Raw genomic sequence first — 26,076 nt, 5'->3', positions numbered from 1 at the left:
TGTTAATTTTGCTTTGCTCCCTTTTCTTGCATATTCTACTGTAATATATACACAAAGTCTGAGTTTTGCTGAGAAGTCATACTGAAAGAATACTCAGTTTATAATTTCAAACAGCTATTAAAAGATGCACTGTACATGTGCAGTGTAAAAAAGCAAATCTTGCAACAACAGTTTAGTTGGCCTAAAGGTTTTAAAACATGAAGAAGGAATGACTATTAACTAACTAATACTGGGAGGCAAGTATTATTCCCATTTCCCTTTCTACACAGCTGCTGGCAAAGCAGTACAACTTAAAATATAGTTTCTTCAGCTGCAGTGTGGATTATTTTGTTTTCCTGCCTTCTAGGGTTTAATTTGGATAGGGGACATGTTAGGACTACTCCCTAACAGTAAAGCCAAATGAGAGGGCATACATTATATAGGTATTTAATACAAACACCTCTATCAAAGCTCTTCCTTTTTTTCCTACTTTTAAAGATATTATGCCATTCAAAGGGATGAATAAGAACAACTACACTTTTAACTCCACATAACAATTAAGATTTAGTTTATCTACAGCATTTTGACAAAGAGAAACAAAGTAATCTTCTTGTATTAGAATGTCCTTGTTCTGGTAATTCAAGTATGTTCCTTTCATCCTTAACATTCTACAGGTTAAGTGTGTACCTAACACTAAAACTAAGCTTGCATGCTTGTTATTTTTGTTAAAACAAACGAAACAAAAAGCAACCAAACAAAAAAGCAGCAAAAAACCCTTAACATCTGCACTTTGGCTACAAAAATTCTTGCAGCACAATTATTAGAAATCAGTGTTGAAGAAAGTAAGATTATTTTTTCACACTTCTGGTATATATGCATTATCTTTACAAATTCGGGTTTGAACATATCTTGCTTTATTTTTTCAGGGATTTTGTGGTAGCTTTGATTTGTTTCTCTCCTCCCACCTGCTCGTGCCCTGCCCTCTCATTTTAAGTTAAATGCTGTGCATGTGATTGACTCACTCTTGCCAGATTACATACCTAGAGAGGCAAGTCCACATAGAGAAATTAAAGAGGCAATTCTAACAAATTGTAAAAAGAAACTGCTAAAAAAGAAACTAGATTGATACTGCCACCAATTTACCTTAAGTGGTCTGCTATGAAAGAATACACTCGAAATTCACTGAAGTGTGTATATGCACATGTGTTTCCTAGATTACTAATGAAGAGTGATGATTTCACCGCTGAAGTACAATTCTTGCTGCACCCCTACAGGGTGGAGTAAGAACCCAAGTTTATCACTATGTAAATGTAATTCTCGTGAATTAACATACAATCAGCATTTTGCACAACTGTCTGTACTTATACTGTGACTGGATAACTACCCTTAAACACAATTCTTATAAAAAGGCAATGGGGAAATAGTGATCAGTTTATAAAAAATGCTGCTCCAAGATTTCAGGTGTGCAGAGCTGTAAGTTTACTTCAGAATAAAACACAGACATAGGGGAGAATCAAAACTTTTAGAGTTGTACTTGACCATATATTTGGACAAAGCAGAATTACACTGCATATAACAAACAGTAAAATTTCTTAAAAGTTGTTACAAATATTTTACTTTCTACCTGTACGATCATTAACATAGTTTACTATATCATGATTTTTTTCTAAAGGCTTAAAACAAAAACAATCTCTCTAAACTACTTTCCAACAGTAAAATTTAAGTAAAATGCTTACATTCATTTGACAACAAAAAAAACATATTAAAAATGTTGTGTGGGTGGTGCAAGAGCTGCTCTTTCAGCTACAACTTTCTTCTGGGTTATTCCTGTGGAAAGAAAGAAAACACTCTTGTTGTAATGTGTTAATCAAACTCCAAAACCTTTAAAGTGATCTGTACAAGCATCCAATTACTTGGCACAGTGCAAGATGAACTGCCTAATCTGCAATTCAGTGAACGATTTACCTTTTCCTCTTTGCGTCTGTCCTTTTCTTCATTATTCTCAATTGTTTCTTCCTCATCTTCCACAATCCCATCCCCTTGATATTTGTCATGTGTCCACTTCGGACTGCTACCTGACTTTTTGAAGTTAAAACGCCCTCTGCCACGCTGGAAAGTACCACGACCTCTTCCTCTTTTGGCCCAATAATCCACACCATCATCTCTGTCATCATGCTGCAATAACACCAGAAATAGAGTAAGGTTAGATACCTCTTGAATGTTCCCCATAATGGCAGCATACTCTGCTATAGCAAATGTATAAAACAAAGTAACTGTTAGGCAAGTGTTCAGATTGTAATTATTCTTAAAAGACAAAATGCTGTAATTAAAACTACAACAGAACTGTTTGAAGAGCCTTTATTCACTGTGGGTCTCCTCAAATGCTAGTAACAAATAATTTGTAACTTACACTCAGGATTAAGAATTACTAGTTTTGAGGGGGAAAAATTGTTACTTTGGAAGAAGCTCTAGGAAAGTGCCAAGTTACTTTAGCACAGAAGGAGTTCTTTATACACCATAAGAATTGGCAACTGAAGGCAGTTTTCAGAAAATCTACCCCACTTGCACAACATAGGGCAAATGAAGTTCAAACTGTTTAAATCTAACATTAAAAAACAATAGTTGAGTTTCTCTGGTTAATAAGCCTTAAGTTTGCTGTCTTGCTACCAAATACAGCCTTACACATTTTGATATGTTTTCACAATAATTTCATGCACTGCATGAAATCTACAAACCATTATTTAATGTAAAAAAAAATTTATATTTAGAACAGTGAGGTACACTTGTTTCAATGCATGTTTAACTTGTGATTTGGAAAGAAGTCTGAACTATTAAACATGTATCACACCCATATAATTATACAGAAGTAGTTGAAGGGTGACTTTTTAAAAATATTTTTAGAAATTCAAGTTTAATAGCCACAATTGATTGTTCTATTATCATAAATAGATTATCACACCTCTGTTTACAGATTAAAAAAGTTTAGGTATGTCTAGGAAGACAGAACTCCTTAAAGGAACACCTAAATTGTGACTGCATTATTTCTTAGTTACCTGTTCATATACTTGTGGCAAGCTATAAAGCTACAGGAGAAGGTCTCATCTTCATTACTGATCATTTTTCAATGATGAAACAATATCCTTCAAAGTTTGCATTTTTATGGAAATAATAACTGGAGCAGAGGCTACACATTCAGTGTGCTGCACTACTTAGAGTGGTTACATCAAGGGTCCTCCTTTCATAATCCAGATGGGGAAAAGGCATCAAAACTGTGGTAATTTTCTTATGACTATCACACTACTCAGAGCAGAAAACTGCTCATAAAATAGTCTGCCTATGTACATCCACAAGCACTGTCAGCTTTTCCTGATCTTTCACTTCTGTAGACTTCCAGACCAATCTAAGAAAAATCTCACATGTCATACAGACGTAAATCCAGGAAAACACTGCACAGGCCTTTTTAAAGTTGAATTTTAATAAATTTTGTCTGAACCTGCCTTCTTTCCCATTCCCTGATGAAATTTTTGGAGATAAATTTCATGTTAGGCCTCAGTTACTGCCAGCTTGCTGCAGAAAGATGAAAGATAAGCAGAACCAACCACTACAGCCACCCTGATACTTCCACAGTTACTCTAGTCCCTGGCCATACATGCATGCTACTTCTACACTTGTAGAAAGTTTGAAAAAACAAAAGCATGCATAAGACATTGAGTTCTCCACACCCACCAAGAAGTATTTCTTGCTTTTTGGGGTATATTCAGGATCCCATTCCTCTTCCTTCGGTCTCTTCTGAAAAGTAGTATTTGAGTTGCTGGGACCAGTATTTGTTCCAGCAAAGACTCCTCTGGCTCTTCCTCTGCCCCTAATTCGAAACTGATTAACCGAGATGTCATTTAATCCATTTACATAACACCACAAAGTAGAGTTCAAGTTCTCTATTACTGAAAATACGTTCTGTGCTTAATTACAGTATCTGCAAGTGGAAAAACCATTTTCAAATTCACATACTACCTTAAGAAATATATTCAAACATTCATTTTGAAATAATGATTCTATCAAACTTAAGTGAAACACATTTGAGTTCTTGGCATAAGTTCACCCACAACCACTGAAAAGAAATTTGACTGCTAGTAAACCAGTGTGTTGGAACAAAAGGTCACAAGAAGCTTCTGAAGCTGTTCACAGACAAAAAACCAGGAGGAAAACTAGACTGAAACAGGAACAAAACTTTCAGAGGAAAAAGAAAGGTATTTATGGAGCCAATTGAATCATTTATGAAAAGGTGATTCTGAAATACATACTAACAGTGCAGTTTTCAAAGGAGTATATCCACTGTGTGTTACTCAAGCATTTTTAACTGAGATTCAAGAATGTACCTTAGGCCAAATTACATTTCAAATTAGTAAATTCTTTACTCAGAAAAAACTAAATAGTATGTACTGTGCAGAGTAGCAATGCTTAAGTGAAAAAGAGTGCTTTAAATATTCTTTATAATGAACTACTGTGGTTTTAAAATTCTGGGCTAGGAAGTCTCACACCAAAAACCACCCTTCGCTCAGAATACACAAAGTAGTAATGCATACAGTTATCTCAGCATGTAAATACTTAGCTTGCAAAAAACATTAAATGAGTTTATACCCTTCATCCAAGGGGAGAAGAAAGGTTAGTTTGGGAATATAAGACTGCTAAAAGCTGCAGTTACTACAGAACACAATTTCCACAACCTACTTGAAACACACAACTGAATCCTCAAAGTAATAGTACAAAAACATGACTGGAAGCTAATTTATTTGTTAAAAATAAGCATATTTCATAAACACAGATCAAAAATGTAGATAATTAACAAACTCAAAAGATAAGTATTATGCATACTTAGTTCCACAAAACTCCAAGCTTCTAATACAGAATTTAAGCTGGACAGATTTTAAATTACTCTGAAGTCAAACAGGTTGTAAAACAATCTACATAAGGCTCATAAGACCTATCCAATACTCTGGAGGAAAAAAAAACAAGCAAAAATTGTTTGGAGAGTCATTTGGAAAGCAAAGGACTAACTGTACAAGACATGCTTTCTTTATTTCCAACAGCTTTACAAAATTAGGGCACAACAAAAAGTAACCTAGGGGGAGGGTCAGGGGGAAGACAGAATTATGACAGGCTTAAAAAAGAGGTAAAAAAAAAAAGGTATCAGCATTTCCTGGTATTCAGTCCTGTGATCAGATTCCCTTTAGGAAAACGTCTACAGTTTCTCACCATATTATTAATGTTTCCATCTACCAAATCAACTTTCAGGTAAAGAACTACAGGACATTAAATCTACTATGGTGCTATCTTTATGGGCTTGCTTATTAGAAAGACCACCACAAAAAAAGAACTCACTTCAAACAGAGCTGCTACATAGAATTTTTTCAGAAATGGATACTAATGACATTGCCACTGAAAAATTCTACTTATCATTTTTCCTGTGTCTACATTTCAAAACTATTCATAATGCATATGTATGGAAAGCCTAGAATCCAACAGAGTCATGTACCAGCCAAAGTCAGTGAAAAGCCATTGCTGACTTAACATAAGCTTGCTGGACAGGGGAGACGTTACATTCTTCAAGGCTTCCTATTAGGAGAAGGATCCAAACCCAAAGCATTTTATTTACTCCAAAAGCAAAACAGTATTCACTGGAATGCAGCCACTATTAGTCTGTATTTACAAACACATTCCTACACTACCTGGTCTGTGTTTTTGATACCACCCAAGATGTAACCCTAAGAGGAGATCTGAGTCAGCAGTTGGCCCATTTAGATTCACCTGCTCATTTTGCTCCAAAAGCCTGTGTGTGACCATGTATGTTGTTAGGCAACATAAACCTGTTATCACTGCATAGACTGAATTGCCAGTCACTAGCAATTAAATGTGTAGAAATCTATTAACTTTCCAGCTCCCATCTACCTCAATTGCATGTAAAATAGCACCTCTTTCACAATACATACAATCTGGTTTTATAAAGCAGGAAAACTTCAACAAATTACAAGTTTTCTCCCACTAAATCTCCCTGAAAGGAGATGGAGTTTTAAGCTCTTTTTTGTTCAACTTCTGTTTTGTTTATACCATTATTTTATATAGCTAGATATTGTGCTGATAGTCATATTTGATGCCTACACCATCCATGGATTTATATACTTATGCCACATAGTTCCATAGCATAACTATATAAAAAAGTAAGAGGAAGGAAATGATGCACTCTTAGTGTTAGAAATTTAGAACTTGAAATTTTCCAGTAGGTGGCTACAGTTTTTTAGATAGAAGATTCAAGCCTCAAGTGTCAACATGCACATGCCACATGCATTTCAGACACGATTATATGTAGTCCAAAATATTTCTGAATGACTAAACATTTATACTAAACTATGCATTTTAGCATTATTTGGTCTTAATTACAGGCTACTTTAAGGAATTACTGTTGAAGTATGAAATTACTCTTACTTATTATGCAAAACAGTTTTTCCCAACCTACAAGGAACTTGACTTTTTTGTTTGTTTAGCTGTGGCTTGCTGTATTGTTGAAGGGTGGATGTGTGGTGGCTATTTGTGAGCTGTTTTGGTTTTTTTCTTTTGGCTTGGGTTGTATGGTGTTTTTAAGTGCTCCTTATCTTTTTCAAGGTCTCCTTTATTTATTCCTAGCTTTTCCAAATGCTTCTACATTTCCAAATCATACATCAATAATTAAATTAACATGGAATCTGAAAGTTTAAGAATTTTTTGAAGACTACAGTGGTCAATATGCCACTTTCCAAATCACAATGCTTAAATACATTCCAGAAGTAGATCAATGAGCTTTCATGCTCAGTGGCTAGTCGAAGTCAAAGAAACATAAAAATAACAAGTATACCATCTCCTCAGTACAGCTGTTTCAAGGTTGACATATATTTTTTAATTATGTGCCATTCTCTATTAAAAAGGTTGCAGGCATTACACACAAAGAAGGGCAAACCCAAACCCAATATGAGAGGGAAAAACAAACGTGGCAGGGAGCTAAGAGGTATCAGGACCAAGATTTAAAATTTACAGAACACTGAATTTTCAGATCCTGTTAGGAAACAGCTTTGTTACAGAAGAGCAAAGAATAATCAAGAATCCTGTTCACCAGATCCTTATGCTAGGATCTCTAATATCATACTAATGCATATTTACATATCAATTAACTGCTACTGGGGAGTGCTAGAGAAAAAAGAAACTCAACATTTCACGTTCAGTATATCACATAATGACCTCAAGTCTGGCTCAACATGAATCACTACAACACTCCCTCATTTTCTTTGTTACACTATTACCATTGGTCAAGTGCTCATAATTCAGGGGAAGAAGAGGAGAAAAACTTACAAAGGTGCCTCTTGGCCGGTTGACTCCTGCAAAACCGGAATATTCTTTCTGCTCATGGTGGGTTTTGAATTCTTCATCTCTTTCTTTCTTGCAATCCTTTTCTTCTCGAGAACTGGATGAGGAAGAAGATGGGGAGGAAGATGGGGAGGACCGAGCACGGTCTTGGTCTCTTTTTTGTTTACTGAAAAATAAAAAAATATACTATGTGCTATTTTAAACGTACTAGATAGTCTGTAACATGCTATACTAAACCGGGTCTCTATATTTTATGAAAAACTAACCCCCTTCTGGTTATAAAGTCACATGTTACATATTTGAGATATTAAGGCGAAGTATATTTCCACTTTCCAGCCTCCTCTGACACATTTAAGTGCACTAAATGCATATTATTGCTGGTGAGTTGGAAAGCAGCAGTCTGCAAACTGTTAAATACGATTTTTATAGATTTTGATGCAATGAATTGATGCTGTTACTTTTAAGATCTGCCTTTCCTCTGAGGCAGAAAAACAGAAGGCAAAGGGAAAAAAACCCTCAAGGTAAAGTTTTACAGTAACTCGGCACAGTTCAGTTTGCACACTGTTGAGAGGTATGGTATGGGCTTCCCTACATAGATGGCTGTAGGGAAATTAGCCAGTGGAAGACAATGTGGATACCAAAGTCAAAGTAAATGGGAAACAGGAAGTGTAAGTAAAAATTCACTTTATATACAGTACAAAGCAGGGAAAAAATTCCTACAGCAAAACTTTTAGTAACCCCATAGTGGTATTAACTTCACCCAATTTACAAGATTTTAGCATTCTATTCAAAGAAAAGGTCATACCTGAAGTAACTCTTACCACTTCTACACAGTATCCACTGAGATATGCTAACATTTTTTTCTTAAAACAGCCCACTGGCTTAGACAAAAATTTAAAAATTCCCCTTCTCACCCATGTTAAAACCTAAGTATCAGTAAAATTCTCATATTCTGGGTGTTATGAGTTGAAAAAGTGCGGAATCAAGCATAACGAACCAAAGTTCTTACACAAACTGTTTATAGAAATGTACTGCATTGAAGTCCAACCTCCTGATGTAGCCTGGATAATAGGACAGATTAATTTGTCATTTTTTTTTTCAGTGTTAGCTTGCTATTCCAAAGTTTTTGTCCTCATCCACCATAAGCCGTGTAAAAGACAGATAATACATATTTGCTGTAAAACAAATAATTTTAATTGTTTAAAATTAAATGTTCCATTATACATTGAAAATTGAAAGCAATTAAGCTTACAATTATAAAAGGCTAATTAGAAGCTAAAATTCTCTATAGGGACTTCAAACATTTACCTGTCATCTTTGTAAGATTTGTAATCCTTGTAATCTTTTGGAGTTTTCTCCTGTTTTCTTGACCCACTGGATTCCCTGGAACCCTTTGAGTCTCCACGCTCTTTACTTCGTTCTTTTCTACGTCGGTCAATGTCATGACGGAGATCAGCAGAATCACACCTTAATTTTTTATCTCCCTGTAAACAAATATATATTTTGCAACAAAATATTGAAATAAAACATCTAGAGAATCTCAGTGAAAAGGTAAACTGTGCATCAATCAAAAAAAAAAAAAAAAAATAGAATTTACCTATTTTTCAACAAACTTCAGCACACAAATTGACTTTGCCCTTTACATGCAATGGCTACATCTAAAAAAAGAACAGCTAAGAAATTCAGTTTCAAACAAGCATTCCCAACAAGCTAATTGGTGTCTAGTTTTTGATGATACAGACCACAATACATGGTTTGAGGAGGTAATTAATATTCATTTCTTCCTGTTCATTGTTTTTAAACAGAGCACAAGCACCTTTGCAGTTCGACCACACTACTCACTGACCATCTTGGTACTTCCCTCTGCCCCAAGCCTATTCTTTGTCCTTGGGCAGCTTAGTGGTCAAGAAACATGCAAGGAGAAAGGAAGCAGGACAGAAGACTTGACCTTATATACCACGTCATTAATATAGCAAAATTACACTACATAAACCAACTTCTTGGTAACATGTTTTACTCAAAGGAAAAAAAATTCTAAATGCAAGTACTCTAGGTACAATAAATACACAGAAAAACAGAGATTGAGATTTAAAATGAGACTCAGTTTAGTAAGTTTAGAAGCACAGACAGGACATTTACTTAAAACCTACTTTTTGACTTTCTTCCTTAAAGACTCTCTCTTCACCTGTTAAACGGGTATGCTTCCTCAGGGTACTTGGAGAGATGTCAATCCTCCTAAATGTAAAATAAAAGCAGTGTCTTGCCATACATATACAGGACTGTTAACAGCCTCAGACATTTCATTTCAACAGAAAACTGACAAGACATTTTTGCAGCAGAATAAACTTTTTGCATTATTAAACCTCACCATCAGAGCACAGAAGCAGACTGAAAATGAAAAACCATACTTCTGTTCTGTGTGAAATATGCTAAAAAGAAAAATACAGAAAACAGGCAGACTGATTTTTCACATTTTAAGTACAGCTCGGAAGACAAAAATGTTTAATGATTTATTTTAAAAAGACCAGTATATGTAGCCAGTTGAAAGCCCACCCCCTCCAAGAAACCATCAGCAGTTTGCTGTAAAGTCAAAAATTCTTAACAAGAAAAATTGTGAAGTTAGATACTATATCCTCACATGCAACACAAATATAGTACACTGCATCATAAAACTAGAGCACATGATCAGACACTACATCTGCATGCCTACCTTCTTACCTTTTAGATTCTCAGATTTTTCAAAAAACTGCTGTAAATTAACACACACAAAAACTAAAGTAGTATGAGATGGAACATTTCACACTGAAGTAGAAAGATGCATGTACAGGGCTTCTTTTCATCTTCAAGACATATGCCCCTCAATATTTGAGCACTGCATGTGAGAAAAGTAAATATATCCCAAATGAGATACAGAGGTAGAGAAGACATCTGTCACAAAACCACAGATGAAGCCAGACCTGAATCAGATGAGTTCTCTTTTACAAAAGGGGGTTTTTTGGGGTTGTTTTTTCGCATTTTGTAATTATACAAATTACCTAATCATTAAAAAAAGTGTTTTGGGTTCTCAATAAGAAGTATTAGAAGACATTACTTGAAACACAAAGCATCTGCATATGCAATTAACATATACCTATGTATTTCTGGGCTCTTTTGTCGGGTGCAGTGCTCTTCAGTTGCTTTTTGATATGCAGTGAATCTCTCATTTAGCGTCATTCCAGCCGACTTGAAGTATTGCTCTGTTGGTTACAATAGAAAAAAACCACTGTTTCATTAGTTTAATTCAACCGACATATATTTTACTCCTGACAGAAAGGCAAGTAGCAGGCAAAACCCACAGTGCTTTCAATAAATTTATCAGGGCAAGCAAATGTGGAATTTTCCTTATTTTTACACACTCTGTAACCCAAACAAAATAGCAGCACACAGCATCACTGCAAGTCTACTATGCCATGACTGTATCATATCTAATTCAAGCATCATTTACTGACTGCACTTGCACATTTTCAGTGACATTTTCCTCTAATGATAAAGAGCAATTTCTTAAACTATTATTTTATACTTTTTCCACAGGAGAAAGTGATACTACTTTTGAGTCATGAACACTTGCAGCAAGTACACTTTACCATTCATCTCATCTTTAACTTAAAATAAGAACTAGTGAAAACATTGAAGTAATGTATGCTTCAATAACTGCATTAAATGACCTAACAAATCTTTTCATAAAGAAATACAATTTCTTGATTGGGTGATGATAAACAATACAATTAACACACCTATGCAAAAATAAATTCATATAAGCATCTGGCATCTTGGCAAACTTGACAACTTCTCTGACAAATTTTCTCCTTCCAAGACAGTTAAATTAGCCACAGCAAAACTCAGTTTTTAAACCAGCTCAACAAATGTGTTTAAATGTAATATAGAAATACATAAAGTCATGAGCTATGAAATGTTACATATGAAGCAAGCTATCTGCTTAACAGGTCAACATACATCTGTATCAACTTACCGCCCAGCATCCAGCATTTGTCTCATAACCAACCATTAAAACTTGAAACGGCCACTACAAGGGTAGTGCCTCAATCATAATTCCATCAAACACAGGAATTTGAGCTAGTAATTCTGTTTTTATGCCATTTTTTGCCAGGAAGACAGAAGGTTCAACTTTGCCTGTTTGGCATCTGTATCTTTCAACAGCTATTTTACTTTTGAAACATGGATTTTGCCATTTCAAAACACATTCCAGGACCTAGTTACAATGAAAAAGAAAACATCACTGGGCATTTTCAGCTCTGCATTAATAAAGAGCTGTTCAGACTGGTCGCATCACACCAATAATGAACACAACTTCAGTTTGTCAAAAAAATTACAAAAATTCTGATTACAGACCACAGTAAATCTAAAACTTAAAGAGATGTTCTGCTTTTAAAAATAATCATAACAGTATGTATTCTAGTAACTTGACCAGACAGGCTGTTAAATTTATCAGATATTCAACACACAAAAATTTACAGAAAAAGTATATTCTGCGATTGACATGTCAGAGTTCCCCAAGTATTATTTTCACCTACAGCTATGTATGTACCAGAAAAGCAAAAATTTACAGAAGCTCTCACTGGATTGAGTCTTACATTTCTTTACATATCAATAAATAGATACGTTCACAACAAATCATTATACACTAAACACATATTCCAATAATTTTTTTAACTAATACATTATCATAGTCCATTACTGTTGACTATTACTTTGCAAGTAATTCAATATGAAGGAAATAATTTGGCCTTAGTAATCTAAATTATGTCAACAAAATCAGATTTTTAACTGAACTTCAGCACATATTTCTAGCACACAAATCTCAGCAATTTTAGAAGCTAATGCATCTTAAAAACAATGCTTACAGGAAAGTTCATTGAAACTGGTACCTAATTAAGCATTTCCACTTTTCCCTTTACTGTAATTATAGGTCAAAATTACTTTCACCAGCTTTGTATTATCTCAGTTACATTTAACACAACAGCAAGACAACAATCCAGTGAAATAAAGCAAAGGCAATAGAAAAAAAAGCATTTAAAGAACACTTCAGACATCCCCAAGTGATTTTAGGAATTATCTGTTTTCCCATCAAAAAACTTCAGAGGATATATGACCTAGTGAAATATATCTACTTCAATGGTCCAGGTTTGGATTTCAGTGGTTTTGGGGGAGGACTTGGGTTGTGCTTGGTTTGTTGAAGGTTCTTGGTGTTTATAGAAAACAGCCACTACTGTTATATCAAAAAAAAAAAAAAAATTAGTGTAAAACTCATTTAATGGAGGTTTATTTAGCCACTGCCAAGTTTCTGTAAGTGAAATTCCTGAAAATATTGTCATATAGGAATAAAACATTATCACCACGAACTTTACTACCATTTAAAATACAATTTTTCTTAAATCTTACTGAGAAAATAAAACAAAACCTTCTAGTAAGAATCTGGAAAATACCTCTGGGTGCTCTAAAAGGAATGCCATTGTATTTACAGTCCAAAAACATCTGTCACCCCACACTGCAATATTTAATATAAAATTGTATGTTAAGACTCATTAAAACAAAACTAGAAAAACTGACCAGTGTAGCATGTTTAAACTACACTGCAGAAATTCAAACTTTCTATGCTACCTAGGCCCAAAAATTTATCCAGAAACATAGAATACATGCTATCATACTCTACACTGCTGGTGGGCTTTTTTGTCCTAGTTTCTGTGGCTATTATTTTTCTAATTATTTTCATGCATACCTCAACGGGAAGAAAGTCTGGTTAAATCACAACATTAGAAGAGGCCCAAAATCTCCCTGTACTAGAAACAGCAAATAGGTTTAAATGAACTTGTCAGACACTGATCCAGTACAATAAACTAAACACATACCTTTGACATGGTGAACCAAGGACACAATGTGCTGAATAAATGACTCTGATGTGCTTTTGCTGGCCTGTGGCAACTTAATGTGGTCAAAGATGGATCGGAACTCTTGCTCCTTCTTGACGGAATGGACAAGTGTGCTAGCAAGCAGCCTGTCTTTAGTCAAGGAAGCAGGTCTAAAATGCATCAACAACAAAAGAGACACACAGAAAGAAACCACTAGTTTAAATAAATATGAACAACACTGCAGGCAGGTGGAGAGCCACACTGTTAAGTGGAATAATTTACCTATTGGAATCATCAAGAGGTACTGGTGCCATTTTGAGTTTAACTTCAGGACGATGGGAGTCACTGGCTATCATTTTGATCCTAAGTGGGCTCTCCTCTCTGAAGGTGGATTTTTCTCTCGCATCCAGATTCTTGTGTAGAGGAGGACTGTAATCAAAGAGTTCTTTGAGCTTTTCAGACTTTACCTGCTCAGGTGACTGAGTTTCTTTCTTCATCATTAGTCTCTCAGAACTCTTGTCTTCTTCCTTGTGCTTATCTTTTGTTGCACTAGGCCTTTCCACTACATAGCCAGTCTCTTTAAACTTATAACTTTTCTCATCTCTAAATCCATCGCTCTCTCTACTGCCCTTGATTGATATTTTAGATTTGTATTTGGTTCCTTCCTCCTCAGCATTCCGGTGAGATGCAGTAGGAAAATTTTTACCCTGATCTGCCAGGACAGATTTTCTGAACTGTCTGTAATCCTCTGTCTCCTCTGTGTCCTCCCCTTCAGAGTCATTAAACTTTTCCTTCCCAGTCTCTTTATCAATGAAAAAATCTAAAGTTTCCTGTTCCTCCCATTCCCTTTCTCCCTCTGTCCTCCCTTTTTCTGATCCTCTCTCCTTCTGGGCCTCCTTCTCCCTGGTATTACCCCTATCAAGCAGGTATACTCTAGACTCTTCATCTGTGTACCTGTGGATAGCAAAGAAGAGACTGGTAACTCTGGATTGCATTAATTCCAGTTCACTTGCATTCCTCTTTTGCGTCAATTCCACACCAAGAAGATGAAAAGACATTCCTCCGAGCAATTAACTTTAGCATGCAATGCCTGGCACACCATTAACACTGTATCCACTGTCATTTATGCTCTAATGGAGGCATCTGAAGAATATAATGCCTTTCTGTAAAATGCCTAGAAATTTACTTGCTTGTTTTCTTAATCAGTACCCAGTTTGACATTCTCTTAGACTAGCAATTTTTTCCATCAAATTCACATGGTTTGAAAATTCAGACCGCAATTCATTTTTGTACTTTTACTGAAAGAGTTGAAGTAGTAGCATAAAAAAAGTGAATTCTTTTCAAGATCCTGCACATTATTAAGACAATTCCACAATCTGGCACAGGCTTAGTGCATTCACTATATTCAAGGAAGAGTTCAAGCAAGGAACCTTTAGAAGGCAGCTCTCCTAAACACAGAAACACACCAATTAATTATTTCAGCCACTGCCTTATCTGTATGCTATGTTTCCACAGGTTCTAATATGCATTCCAACACATCTAATCCAAGAGAAGTTGTATTTTTCATCTCCTAAGCAGTATTTTTTTTACATAATAAATCACTGACTAGACAAATTACTTTAAAAGCCTGCAATCAAGTCTATATAGCATACTCACAACTTGAACTCATTTTGTAAGAAATCTACCAGTCACATTAGAAAGGAACAGTCTAATGCCAGTAAGACTTTTACAACTTTCAAAAGTAACTACTATGTCAAACTTTCTAAGAACAAATTGAAGAATTTTACATTCACTGGAATATATACACTGAACTTCCTTCACATCGACAGCATTATATTCCTAGAATACCAACGCCTACCCTCTTTGATAAGTAAAGCAATTTAAGACAAAGTTTTCATAGTGCACCACACAATTAGCAATTGATGCTGTTTATGACAACATAAAAAATTACTGCACAACATTGACATTTTTAGACTTACAGAATATTTACATTTCAAAAAAATTCCATGAAGCATTAAAATTTTGAAATACCTGAACAGAGTTCACTATCAAGGCAGCAAGTCTGATGCATTATTCCAATTAGGATTTTTCTTATTAGGAAAAAATTGAATACATAAACCATAGAGGAAAAGCACAAACCAATTCTTCCTCAAGGATACATGTCCCTATCTCTACTAGCCAACATTCAAGGCCTTGAAGCATCCTAGCAGGAAAAGGCATACGTAACTTTCAAGCTCAATTCCAACCAGACCAGTGTTAATAGCATTCCATAATGCATTTTCCAAGGTAACAGTGATAATCTTGGTGAAACACTAACATTTTTAAGAGGCGACAGCAGGCTTATAACTTGGTTCTTACCTTTTCATAAACTTTCCACCTTTTGCAGTTTCCTGCTCACCACCCTCAGGATAAAACGACCGCACCCGAGCCTCCTCACGGGGGGCACTCTGTGATGGGATTGTCTTTGCAGGGCTTCTCCTCGAAGGGATATGATGCAATGGGCTATTCTGAGAAGGACTATAGCGGCTAGAACCATTTCCAAGAGAACCAGAGCCAGATCTCTCAGGACTATGCTGAATGGAATGGGAATGCTGAGGTGTGTCCTTTGCTGAGTGGGCTGTGCTAAGCAGAGGGGCATCAGAGCAAGATGAACTCTGACTAGGTGGGGAGGCAATAGAAGGACTATGGGGTGACCTTGGACTGTTATCATACGCTGAAAGGCCAGGCCAAATGTCGCCAGAAGCTGCTGATGATTTGTTAAAATCGTCAAGAGACTCTGACGGGTCATGTTCAAACGTATCTTTCTGTTCATCTTGTGATTTATTTTTCAAGGGACTGTCTTGCAAAGGAGCCCCTTCAGTTTTCTTTGCCTGCTTTTCCAGAGATGCACGTCTTTTGGAAGAGACAGGTGATTTGCTGTATGGGGATGAAGAACGAGATGAAGAAGACCTCGGGGACCTGGAGGATCTGTAAGATCGACGAGACCTGCTCCGGGACCTCTGGGAAGACACAGACCTTCGTTTTGGACTTCTGGAACGTGAGCGGCCACGCCTGGGGCTTCTGGAGTGTCTTCGGTTCCACACAGGCCTATAACCTCCACGGTGGTATCTACCACCTCCTCCTTGATAATACCCTCTACCTCTTCCTCTGTAACCATAGGGACGTCTCATTCCTCTATTGTTTCTGTAATCTCTGCGATAATCTCTAGAATAAACACGATCTCTGCTCCGAGATCGGGAATATGTCCTTGACCGAGACCTAGAACTAAAATTAAAAAGCAAACTCTTAACAACTGGAAAATTTGGGGGGGAAAAAATAAAACACAAAAAAAAAGAAGTAGTGCCTTGATGCAAAATGCTAGATTTCTCAAAATGCAGTCAGAATGGTAAAGCATGCAGGCCCCTGGTCTTAAAGGAACTTCTAGAATCTGTATTTATTATTTCTTATTGTATTAATTATAATAAACACATCTATACTTCTAAGGACTTGAGGACTGTGAAACTTGGTACCACATGATTAAGATACTACCAGCCTCAGTGGCCACCCTAGCCATTTTATTAGAGATCATCACCACTCTGGAACATGGCATTGCACTGCTCAGCCACCAGAGTTCACAGCCTGGAACAAAGAGTGACATGACCCCCAGTTTAATATGCCAGCCTGTGGATGGCAGCAGCTGAGAGAGTAAACATTCAATTGACCCAATTTTTCTATGGAAGATGGTAATGTCCACTAACAAGTAAGATGAAGAAAACACTGGAGGCAACTGAGAAGACAAGATACAGCAAAGCTTATCTACTGAAGCCTTAAGTTACTTCAAATACAGAAAGCTTAATGAAAAATAACAAATTACAGGAAAAGAGACTGGATGAAGAAAACATCATGTAAAGGGGAAAGGAATAATCAAACAGGCCAGAAATCATCAAGAGGCATTAGCATTCTGAAGTTATCTTGAGATAACAGGAAAAGGGGAAAAAAATTAAACAGAAATTACACTCTAAGCATAGTTTACCTACTGCCTAAAATGAAATAGGATCCCAGGCTCACTTCTGCCACAGCATCATGAAAGTAAAAAACATCTTTCAGACAAAAACTAATATGCCAAATGACCTTTTCACACAGTAAGACATCAACTTACCTGTATCTCTTTTTTCTTGAATGTGATCTGGATCTTGACCTAGAGCTGGACTGAGATCTGGATTTTGATCTTGATGAATGTGATCTAGAATTAGATCGACCCATTTTTGCCAGTAGATCTACTCCTTCCTAAAAGGAAAAGCAATGAGAGGAGGGGGAAAAAAATGGAAGCAACCACTTAGCATCCATGTAAATGATACAAATGAACAAAATTTGCATCTACTAAAATGACACATTTAGAAAGCAGCATAGCATTTACTAAACAAAACAGTTTTGGAGACTGTGTAAGTGCATTTATTAGTAAACTAAAAGCTTAACCACATTTTAAAGAATTTAACATTGTTGCAGTGCACATACTTTCTCTAAAAACATGAAGTGTAACAGTAAAAGGTTTTTTCCACATTCAACTGCACATAGATCCTGTAGGAAAGAGGAGGCCGCAGAAAACAAAGCACTTCTGCACATTAAGACAAGAATAATGTAAATCAGACATCTTAATATATTGTAACCAAATTCTAGCTATTGTATACTTTGTAATTCCCTTGCATTTTCAATGCACTGTTCCTTCTCCAGGAGGAGTTCACAGTCCTCTACAATGCACCTTTTGCATGAGCAAAGAAAAAACCCTGAAGCTATTTGGTTCAGCAGATGTTAGTTTGACCCACAGATATTATTTCTCTTAACCACATGAACTAAACCTCATCACTCTGATCCAAATTTCCACTGCTCAAGATTCCCATCCTGTGGCTTTTTAGATTAATTTTGCTTTTTAACCTACATGTAAAATGCACAGCAGACTTAAAGATTTTAACAATTAGTTAAACAATATGGCTTGCAACAAGATTCAACACACTTCAGCAAAAATTAAGCTATGAAAACTACAACTGACTATAAATCAATTAGAAATAAAAGAAAGTAATTCATAATAAACTATCATTTCTTCTTACATAAGTTGTAATAGATATTTAGAATTAGTGCCAACCATAAAAAATACACACCTTTTCCTTTTCTTTTCGGATCAGTGGCTAAAAATCCCCAATTTATTTAATAAAAACTTTCACCCATTACCATTTTCTTTTGAAATTGCCCAGCTTTAAAAAAAAAAAAAAAAAAAAAAGTGTCACATTAGATAACCTGAATACAAGCTATGAACAAGTAACTGCACATTTTCAGGCCTTTGAATGCTCAATTATCATTGCTTAATAATAATTAAAACAGAAATGGTAAAAACCAAACATCTACCTTTTGTATTGCAAACAGGCTTTACAGCCTAAAATTACTGAATCAAAAATACTAGCTCAAAACAGCAAGCACTTTCTGTCTTACATAATCTTTCTTGTTACCTGGGTGGTATTTCAATTATGTAAAGACAAAAACATTAGAGTTTAAATTAAAGTTAACAAAACTACAGAGACTTCAGACACATCTAAGAGAACCCAAAAGAGAAAAGCAGACAAACTTTTCTCCTGTCAACTTGTTCCTCCTGCCCCACATGTCTTTCCCCATAAGATTTTGCATGGCATTAGAGATGTAACCTCATCTGAAACTACCCCAGCAAAAACTGAACTTAAATCAGCCTTCCACGTAACTCAGAAAAAACTATTTACCTTGGCAAAGAAGAGTATATTGAATGCTCTTTTTTTATTGGCTCCTTCCACTAAAAAAGCAAATTTGCACAACCTATAGTCTACTAATGAATATACTATTCATTGTGTTTAATTAAACTTACAGAAAACATCTTGTAATCTCTTAACATCAATACTCACAGGCAACATAAATTTTGACCTTTGAAACTGTTTAAGACATGCCAATTTTCCAAGAGTGACAGAAAACAAAACCTGGTGGGTTTTTTTTCTGTTACAAGTAATTATCAAACCAAACATCAGATGCACAATGTTTATAATATAACTCAATCTCAGCTTTAAATTATTTGCATTCTATGTATGACAAGTACGGCTGATCTTTACAAGAGTTTTATATCCTGTAGCTTCTTACTGCAAACATACAATTAAGGAAAGCAAAAGATTTAATTTTCAATAGCTGTGTTCCATCAGAACATTTACAAAGGAATTAAGCTAAACTTACCTCTAACTGTTAGTTGGTATCAATGAGGAAATTATTTCAAAACTCTGTGCTTTCAGCAATACTGATTCCTACAGAACAAAAAGTGATATTATCAAAGACATGAACATTTGCTAAAAGTCACCACCTTTTTCCTTAAACGGGTTAAATCGTTAATCTGTTTCTCATGAAAAGACAACACATAAGAACTAGCAAATTTACTCTTGGACTCAGTGATGCTGCACTCTAAGGCTGGAGAAGCTCAAGAGCCTGCCAGCAGCAAGTGGCAAATCCTACTCCATTCCATACGTGACCACTAACAGATTATCCTCACCTTCACAGCAGCCCTGACAGCCTTCAGATCCTCCAGTGACCAGCTCTTGATACCTAGAAACCACTTTCATTTAACTAGGTTATCCAAGTGGCTTAATGAAGGGCCAAACCGAGCTGGATTATGGAACAAATAACGGCATGCAGCCAGAAAAAAAGGAGGCAAAAAGGACAGTGGCAAACTGTTACACCAGTTTGAGCTCTAGCACACAGCTCTGCACTTCACTAGAGCTATCTTATTGGAAAAAAAGAATGGGGATGAGAACTCAGGCCAACGGTGAAAGCTTAATCTTTAGGTTTCTCTCGCATTATTTACACAAGCATTACTCTAGTATAACTTCTTGTTTAAAATGCACATATATACAATTTCACCTAAAGAGCCAGCATCTTCAAGAATTAGCTCTTTTACAGTTATGCAGAAAGGAAACATAATAGTAATAACAAAACCAGTCTCAAATGTATGAATTTTTCACTGGCCTCAGTTTTTAATTACTTCCAAGCCTTAAGAGTATGTACATCTGTAGTCTGACTCAACACTAAGAACACTTTTCAATTCCACTCAACCAACAATACAGGAATTTTATCCCAGTTCACTACAGACAGGCTGGAACTCCAGAAATTCTGCAGCTCAACAATTCAATTAATTAAATCCAAAGGTATAAGTAATTGACTGCTCCTAAAGGACACTTCCACACTTGACCACAGGTGTTTTCTTCATCTAAAAGAAGAAATGTAGCATTTGTGCTCATAAACACTGCTTTCAAAAGTCCACTTACCATTCACTAGTAGTGACCAAGATATTTCCCATTTCTACAAAATATATGCTTTATTAAGATTAAGTTTTTACTTCTCATCATCAGCAAGCATGAGTCTCCGAAGGAGCACAGTAGTGTATCGGACCATTTCAGATTTTGTCTAGACAAAAGGCGAGATGGTATTAGCCAGTAAAGGGTAATGAAGGCATTCAGAAGTCTAGTACAGAAAGAGCAATACAAACTTCAAGTTCAGGCTGAGATTTTAAATGAATACGTAAATAATCTATATTTCTGACTTAAACTAGTGTTAGCTGAAATCCCAAATCCTAATTTAAACAAGTATTTAGATCCTGGGGAAACAGAACAAGATAATTACCACACTTTTAAAACCTCTAAGTAGAAAACAAGACCTTAAATTACCATAACTCAAACTCTGGTAGTCATTTTTGTAGTCTTAGAAATATTTTCTAGCAACTGGCAAAAGTGAAAAGTAGCCACACTTCTGTTTTTAAACAACCCATTTGCTATACCACATCTAACCCTGGCAGCTAAAACACATCTGCTTCCCTTTTCCCATTTAAGTCTTTTAAGAAGAGTACAGATAAAATGGTATTTTTTTAGAAAAAAAAAGAAGTCTGAATAAAAAAACCTTAACTACTGAATTAAAAACATTTAACTATTTGCAACTTTTGTTTCCATTTAATTGTAATAGGTAGCAGCTTGACACAAAAGACTCACTTATCCAAACAACATTCGTACTTAGGAACAGAAGGGAAAAAACTACATAGCTGAAGTTTTTTTGGTCTGTGTAAATATTCTTATAATATGCAAGAATCTAAAATTTTATTAACCTTTATTAAAGCTAATTTAGAAAAAAACTGCAGTAGTACCAGGAGCATGCAGGAAAGCAGCTGTCTGTGAGAGTCGGCTCCTACATGCTGCACACCTTCACAGAGAAAGCACCAATTCCTCAGAACACCACAGCTACAACATCCTGGTTCACAGCAGCCAATGAAAGCACCCACAGCCTCTTCCTGCTGATGGCCAGGCTGGAGTGGCTACACCAGGCCAAGTAAAGGCAGTGAAAAAGAGGTCCTAAATACCATTTGTTGCTGTCTCAGAAGAGACCCACACTCCAAAGGCGTGCATCAGCAATGTGACACAAAGTGTCATCACTATCACTCAGCGTTGTTAAGAGCGTTAGGAACACGGTCTGTGCCTGAAACACCAGGGCTCTCATCCACATGTTTCTTTTCCACTCAAACCTCTTTTTCCCTTGCTTTCCACCCTAAAAAATTGAAAGGAGATGCCTGGCTCTCAACCATTTCACTGCCATGTTGAAAAATCTGGATTTTACAAAGCAAGCTGCTGCAGCTCCACAGAATAAGGTGGCCCTGCTAGTTCAAATAAACAGTCCCATCTCTCCTCTCCTGGGTTTCCTCACATTCCTGATGATCTCTCCTATGCCAGTCTAAGTATTTCTGCACACATATACTGGATCACTTTCAATACAACTTTAATTTTTTATATGGTTCATTACACAGCCCACAAACACTTGAGCCAACACAGGGAAATTGAAATAGCAGCTGGGTAGGACTGCTTCTTTTGGCAGCACCACAAACTTAAAGCTTCCCTGAAACCGGACTGGCATAGCCTTCAGAAGCAACAAACTTGGTGGTATTTCAACCTTTTAAAAATACTTGCAAGCAGCTTAAAAAAAAAAAAAAACAACCAAAAAAAACCCCCAAAAACCCACAAACAAAAAACTCACCAAAATAAACACACACATATAAAGTCAAAATAACCAAAACTAAACATACCCAAACAACCAAGACTTAACACAGAAACCATGATGTTTTCCAAAAATTGGCTAGTCCACCATCTGTCAGTTATTGAATCACTTTCAGAGAAATTTCTTAAGGAATAAAACAACAGGATCTTTGGGTGTACTCAATCTTGGCCAGAAAGCACAGCCATCAAGCAAAACAAGACACACAACAGATTCGGGCTTATGCCACCACAAGCAACATACTAAGAAGGAAGTAAGTGACACCGTCAGCATTTGCTCTGTTCAATAAAAAAAAAAAAAAAAAAAAAAAAAAAAAAAAGGATGAGGAAGATTCCTTTTATATAGTATTTTTAGAAGACTTGACCACTGATGTTGGAGTTCTCAGAGTAGACAGACTGTAGATAAAACAGATCTCTTAAGCCGTTTTACAAGTTATACATCACATGTAAGTTTAGGACATTTTAGGACAATTACGCCCATTTACACTAGCAAAACACTGTTTCCTTTTAGATCCATTATTTTAGCTAGCCTTCATTTACAGCTGTTTAGGAGTCTGAATTTATCTTGCTTAAACATTGCTTGAAAACTGTCAGGTAGATTTAAACCAAAATCTTGTTTAAGTAATTCACAAGCTGTTGCCAAAATGTGTTTTCATTCAGAGATTCAGGCTTCAAAAGACGGGACGATTATACAACCATGACAACACAAAAGAGGATAGAACAGCCTTCACAAAATTTCACAGAATTTTTAATAGTTTCTCATAATACACCCACTGAAATAAAGTCAGTCTTAATGAGACAGCACTGTAAGTCATCTATTCAGTGCATGCACATCTGCTGTGCTTTCTTAGCCACTCTCTACCTCCCCCCTCCTATTTTTTTATGTCCACAACTGTAGCAGTGGCACATCACACGTAAGAATAGAATATATTTCATAGTCACTCAAACCCATCCTACTTGGATCATCGGTGACTTGGATTGCTACAAATACTAAAATTCTACGGCAAATTCACCCAAACTATCTTGTTATGTACAAATAAAAGGTGGGAAGCATTATTTCCCCCACTTCACATGCTGGAAACATAATGGAAACAGTAAAACATACAAAGGCCTTTTCCCCCACACTTCATTAACTTCTATACAGAAAATAACACAAAATATTTGTAAATTAAGCCAAAAAACAACATCCTAGTAACAGCAAAATCACCTCTGCAAAACCATCATATGATTGTTAGCTGTCTTTTATGTAATACTATTGGCAAACAAAACCATGTTTCTCCTCTAACTAAAAAAACAAAGAAACCAAAGTGCCCCAGAAATATGTCCATACACAAAAAGGAATTAGCATGCTTTTGGACACATACTGTTTTGGACAGCCTTTGTTATTTTTGTGCGTGTTTTACAGACCGTGTTTTCATACGCCCTTATACCGTGGTTTCTCCAATCTCTGCCACCAACTAGAATTGCTGCTGCAGAAAAGGCAATCTTCCCGCCCTCATTTGTTCCAAGACTGACACCCCCAGAGGTGCTTGGTGGGCTGCAGCAGTGATCCATAAGAAAACTACCCTGGACAAAAGCTGCCTTTTCAGGCACATCACCTCCCAGAACCCATTTACCACAAAGCTGCACGAGGCCAGCGCCAGCACAATGAACAAGCAAGCAACGCGCTGTTTCGGAATACCTTCGGGAGAAACTCTCACACAGACAAACAGAGCACTTTCCTCAGCAGCTTTCATCACCTACCTCCACTACCTGTAAACAAACTCCAAATGTTCTTTGTCATTCCACAAACCCCTACAGCACTACCTCTCCTTGACAACCAGCCTGAATATAATCCATCCAAATATCTGCATCCTAACTCCAAACAGCTCCCCGCTGATTTTTCTAGATTCCCATGACCACTTCAGGTTTTCTGCATTCTCAATGCGAACGGGCCCTTCTTCATGGTACGTGCTCCTACCTCCTGCCCCCAGGATTCTGTCAGCCACGGCCCACACCTCAGAAGTTGCTCCTCACGGGCTGGCCCGCTAAAGCCTTGCTCAGGATAGAAGCACTCTAGCTCCAAGCCCCGATATATGCAACACACCAAACCTCGTCTGGCCATTCAGCATAGCCTGTCACTCAACATCAAAAGCGATGAGTGCGAGGATGCAATTCTTATTCTCCCTGCCACAGGATGCATGCCTGGGGCACACGTCAGTGTCAGAGCCTTTACCCCGTCCTCATTCTCCCCACTTTTGTCCAAAACAACATGATTATCAGAGAGGAGGAGTGAGGAAAAAAGCAGCTAGACAGAATTTTCCTGCAACTCCACGCTGTTTAACCAATCCCTCCCACACCAAGAACAACTATTCTGAGTGATATTTTTATACATTTGCATTGCTTAAGCCGTGACTACTCGCAGAGTCAAGAGCACCTTTGTTTTGCATGTCCTCACGTATTTCTGTAGTAAAATTTAACTGCACCGTTGAGGACAAAACTTTGATCTCCGAGATAAACAAGTGATGGACTGTACTGACTTCGTACAGGATCAACATGATACACAAAACAAGAGTCTGATTTTCACAGAATTAAAAGCGAGAGGTAGGGGGTTCACAAAGCAAAGGGGAAATAATGGGAATGATCCCGCAATGGTTGTATAGTACCGTATAATCAGGCCTGGGAACACAATAGTCCCTTTCAGCAAAGGGCATAAAACCCACTGCGGTCCCTCATGGGGTTTTGCGGGTATCTGCAACCAGGGCAGGAGAGGCGCAGGGAGGCGTGGGGCACCTGAGGCACAAGCGCTGAACCACAGCCATGCCCGAAGGGAAGTTCCTCCAACCACCGTCAAGGCTGATCCAATACCGGGAAGCATCCTTGCTCCCCGGCACCGTTTCCCTCGTCAGTGTCACACCCACAAGCATAACGGGGAAATTTAACATTCCTGTAACCAGCGTCGTACAGCCACATCCCCTCGGGCCTTCCTGACTCCCTCAGGGAGCCCCAAAGCTAAAGGCCGCGCAGCCGGGGGGGCAGCCCAGCAGGGCCTGCCGGCCGGCCCCTTCCCCACACACGCCTACAGCCCCATCCCGCCAGGCTTCCAAGAGACGCGGAACAGCTCCAAGGCAGCTCCGCTGCCGCCTCCCACCGCCCCTTTCCTTTCTACCTTCGCTTCCCGGGCCGCAGGGAGGAACGGCACCGGCTCGGTCCGGCTCCCGCAGGAGGCGGTGGCCCGCGTCAGGGCGGTGACGGCGACCACCCGCTCCCGTCCCGTTCCCCGTCGGCTGGCGCGGGATAATCGGGATAATCGGGATAATGGCTGCGGAGCGCCGAGGTCACGCGGCGGGGGAAGGCGGGACGGCGCGGCGCGAGAGCACCGCGCGCTCGGGGGGGGGCGGGGCCGAGCGGCTTCCCCTCAGGCTCCCCCCGCCATCTTCCCCCCAACCAGGGGCCACCGCCCCGCCAAGCCTCCACGCAGCCCCTTTGCCTCCACCCTTCCTTCACCTGGCGGGCGGAACTCCCGGCGGCCCCGCTCCCTTATGGCAGCCGGGCGGTCATTTTCCGTCTCGCCGGAGGAAGAGACGTACAGCCCGCGGGGAAAAGCAAAATCCACCGGGGGGGAGCGGGGGGCTGCTGCCATGGAAGCGTCACTTCCGCTCTGGGCGGGGAAGCGCCAGCCCCGCGCTCAACGCCTGAGCGCCATCTTGGTTTCGGGTACCGGTCCTCAAGCAAGATGGCGGCTGGCG

General features: G+C 37.8%; 1 protein-coding gene across 36 annotated transcripts; it reads right to left on the bottom strand.

Annotated features, from left to right (window-relative positions):
* Positions 1-1,434: 1,434 nt before the first annotated feature.
* BCLAF1 (BCL2 associated transcription factor 1) lies at positions 1,435-26,055 on the bottom strand. 36 transcript variants are annotated; one of them, XM_079333238.1, is made up of 15 exons: positions 25,835-25,985; positions 20,582-20,720; positions 19,500-19,567; positions 18,413-18,505; positions 17,416-17,539; positions 15,636-16,541; positions 13,560-14,231; positions 13,278-13,447; positions 10,502-10,607; positions 9,522-9,606; positions 8,680-8,855; positions 7,357-7,537; positions 3,706-3,852; positions 1,945-2,154; positions 1,435-1,806 (listed from the first exon to the last, which is right to left on the bottom strand). In XM_079333238.1, the coding sequence occupies exons 5-15, from the start codon at positions 17,517-17,519 to the stop codon at positions 1,801-1,803; spliced, it is 2,763 nt and encodes a 920-aa protein (XP_079189364.1). In that variant the 5' UTR covers positions 17,520-17,539; positions 18,413-18,505; positions 19,500-19,567; positions 20,582-20,720; positions 25,835-25,985; the 3' UTR covers positions 1,435-1,800. The 36 variants fall into 36 exon arrangements, 34 of the variants coding, with proteins under 34 accessions (XP_079189364.1, XP_079189336.1, XP_079189363.1 ...); XM_079333210.1 differs by having other exon boundaries at positions 17,416-17,533; positions 25,835-25,960; XM_079333237.1 differs by lacking the exon at positions 25,835-25,985 and adding an exon at positions 25,497-25,722.
* Positions 26,056-26,076: the final 21 nt, after the last annotated feature.

Source organism: Erithacus rubecula, assembly GCF_903797595.1.
Source record: "Erithacus rubecula genome assembly, chromosome: 2".
NCBI lineage: Eukaryota > Metazoa > Chordata > Aves > Passeriformes > Muscicapidae > Erithacus > Erithacus rubecula.
Note: the sequence above shows the minus strand (reverse complement) of the source record. Positions and strands in the feature narration are given on the sequence as shown.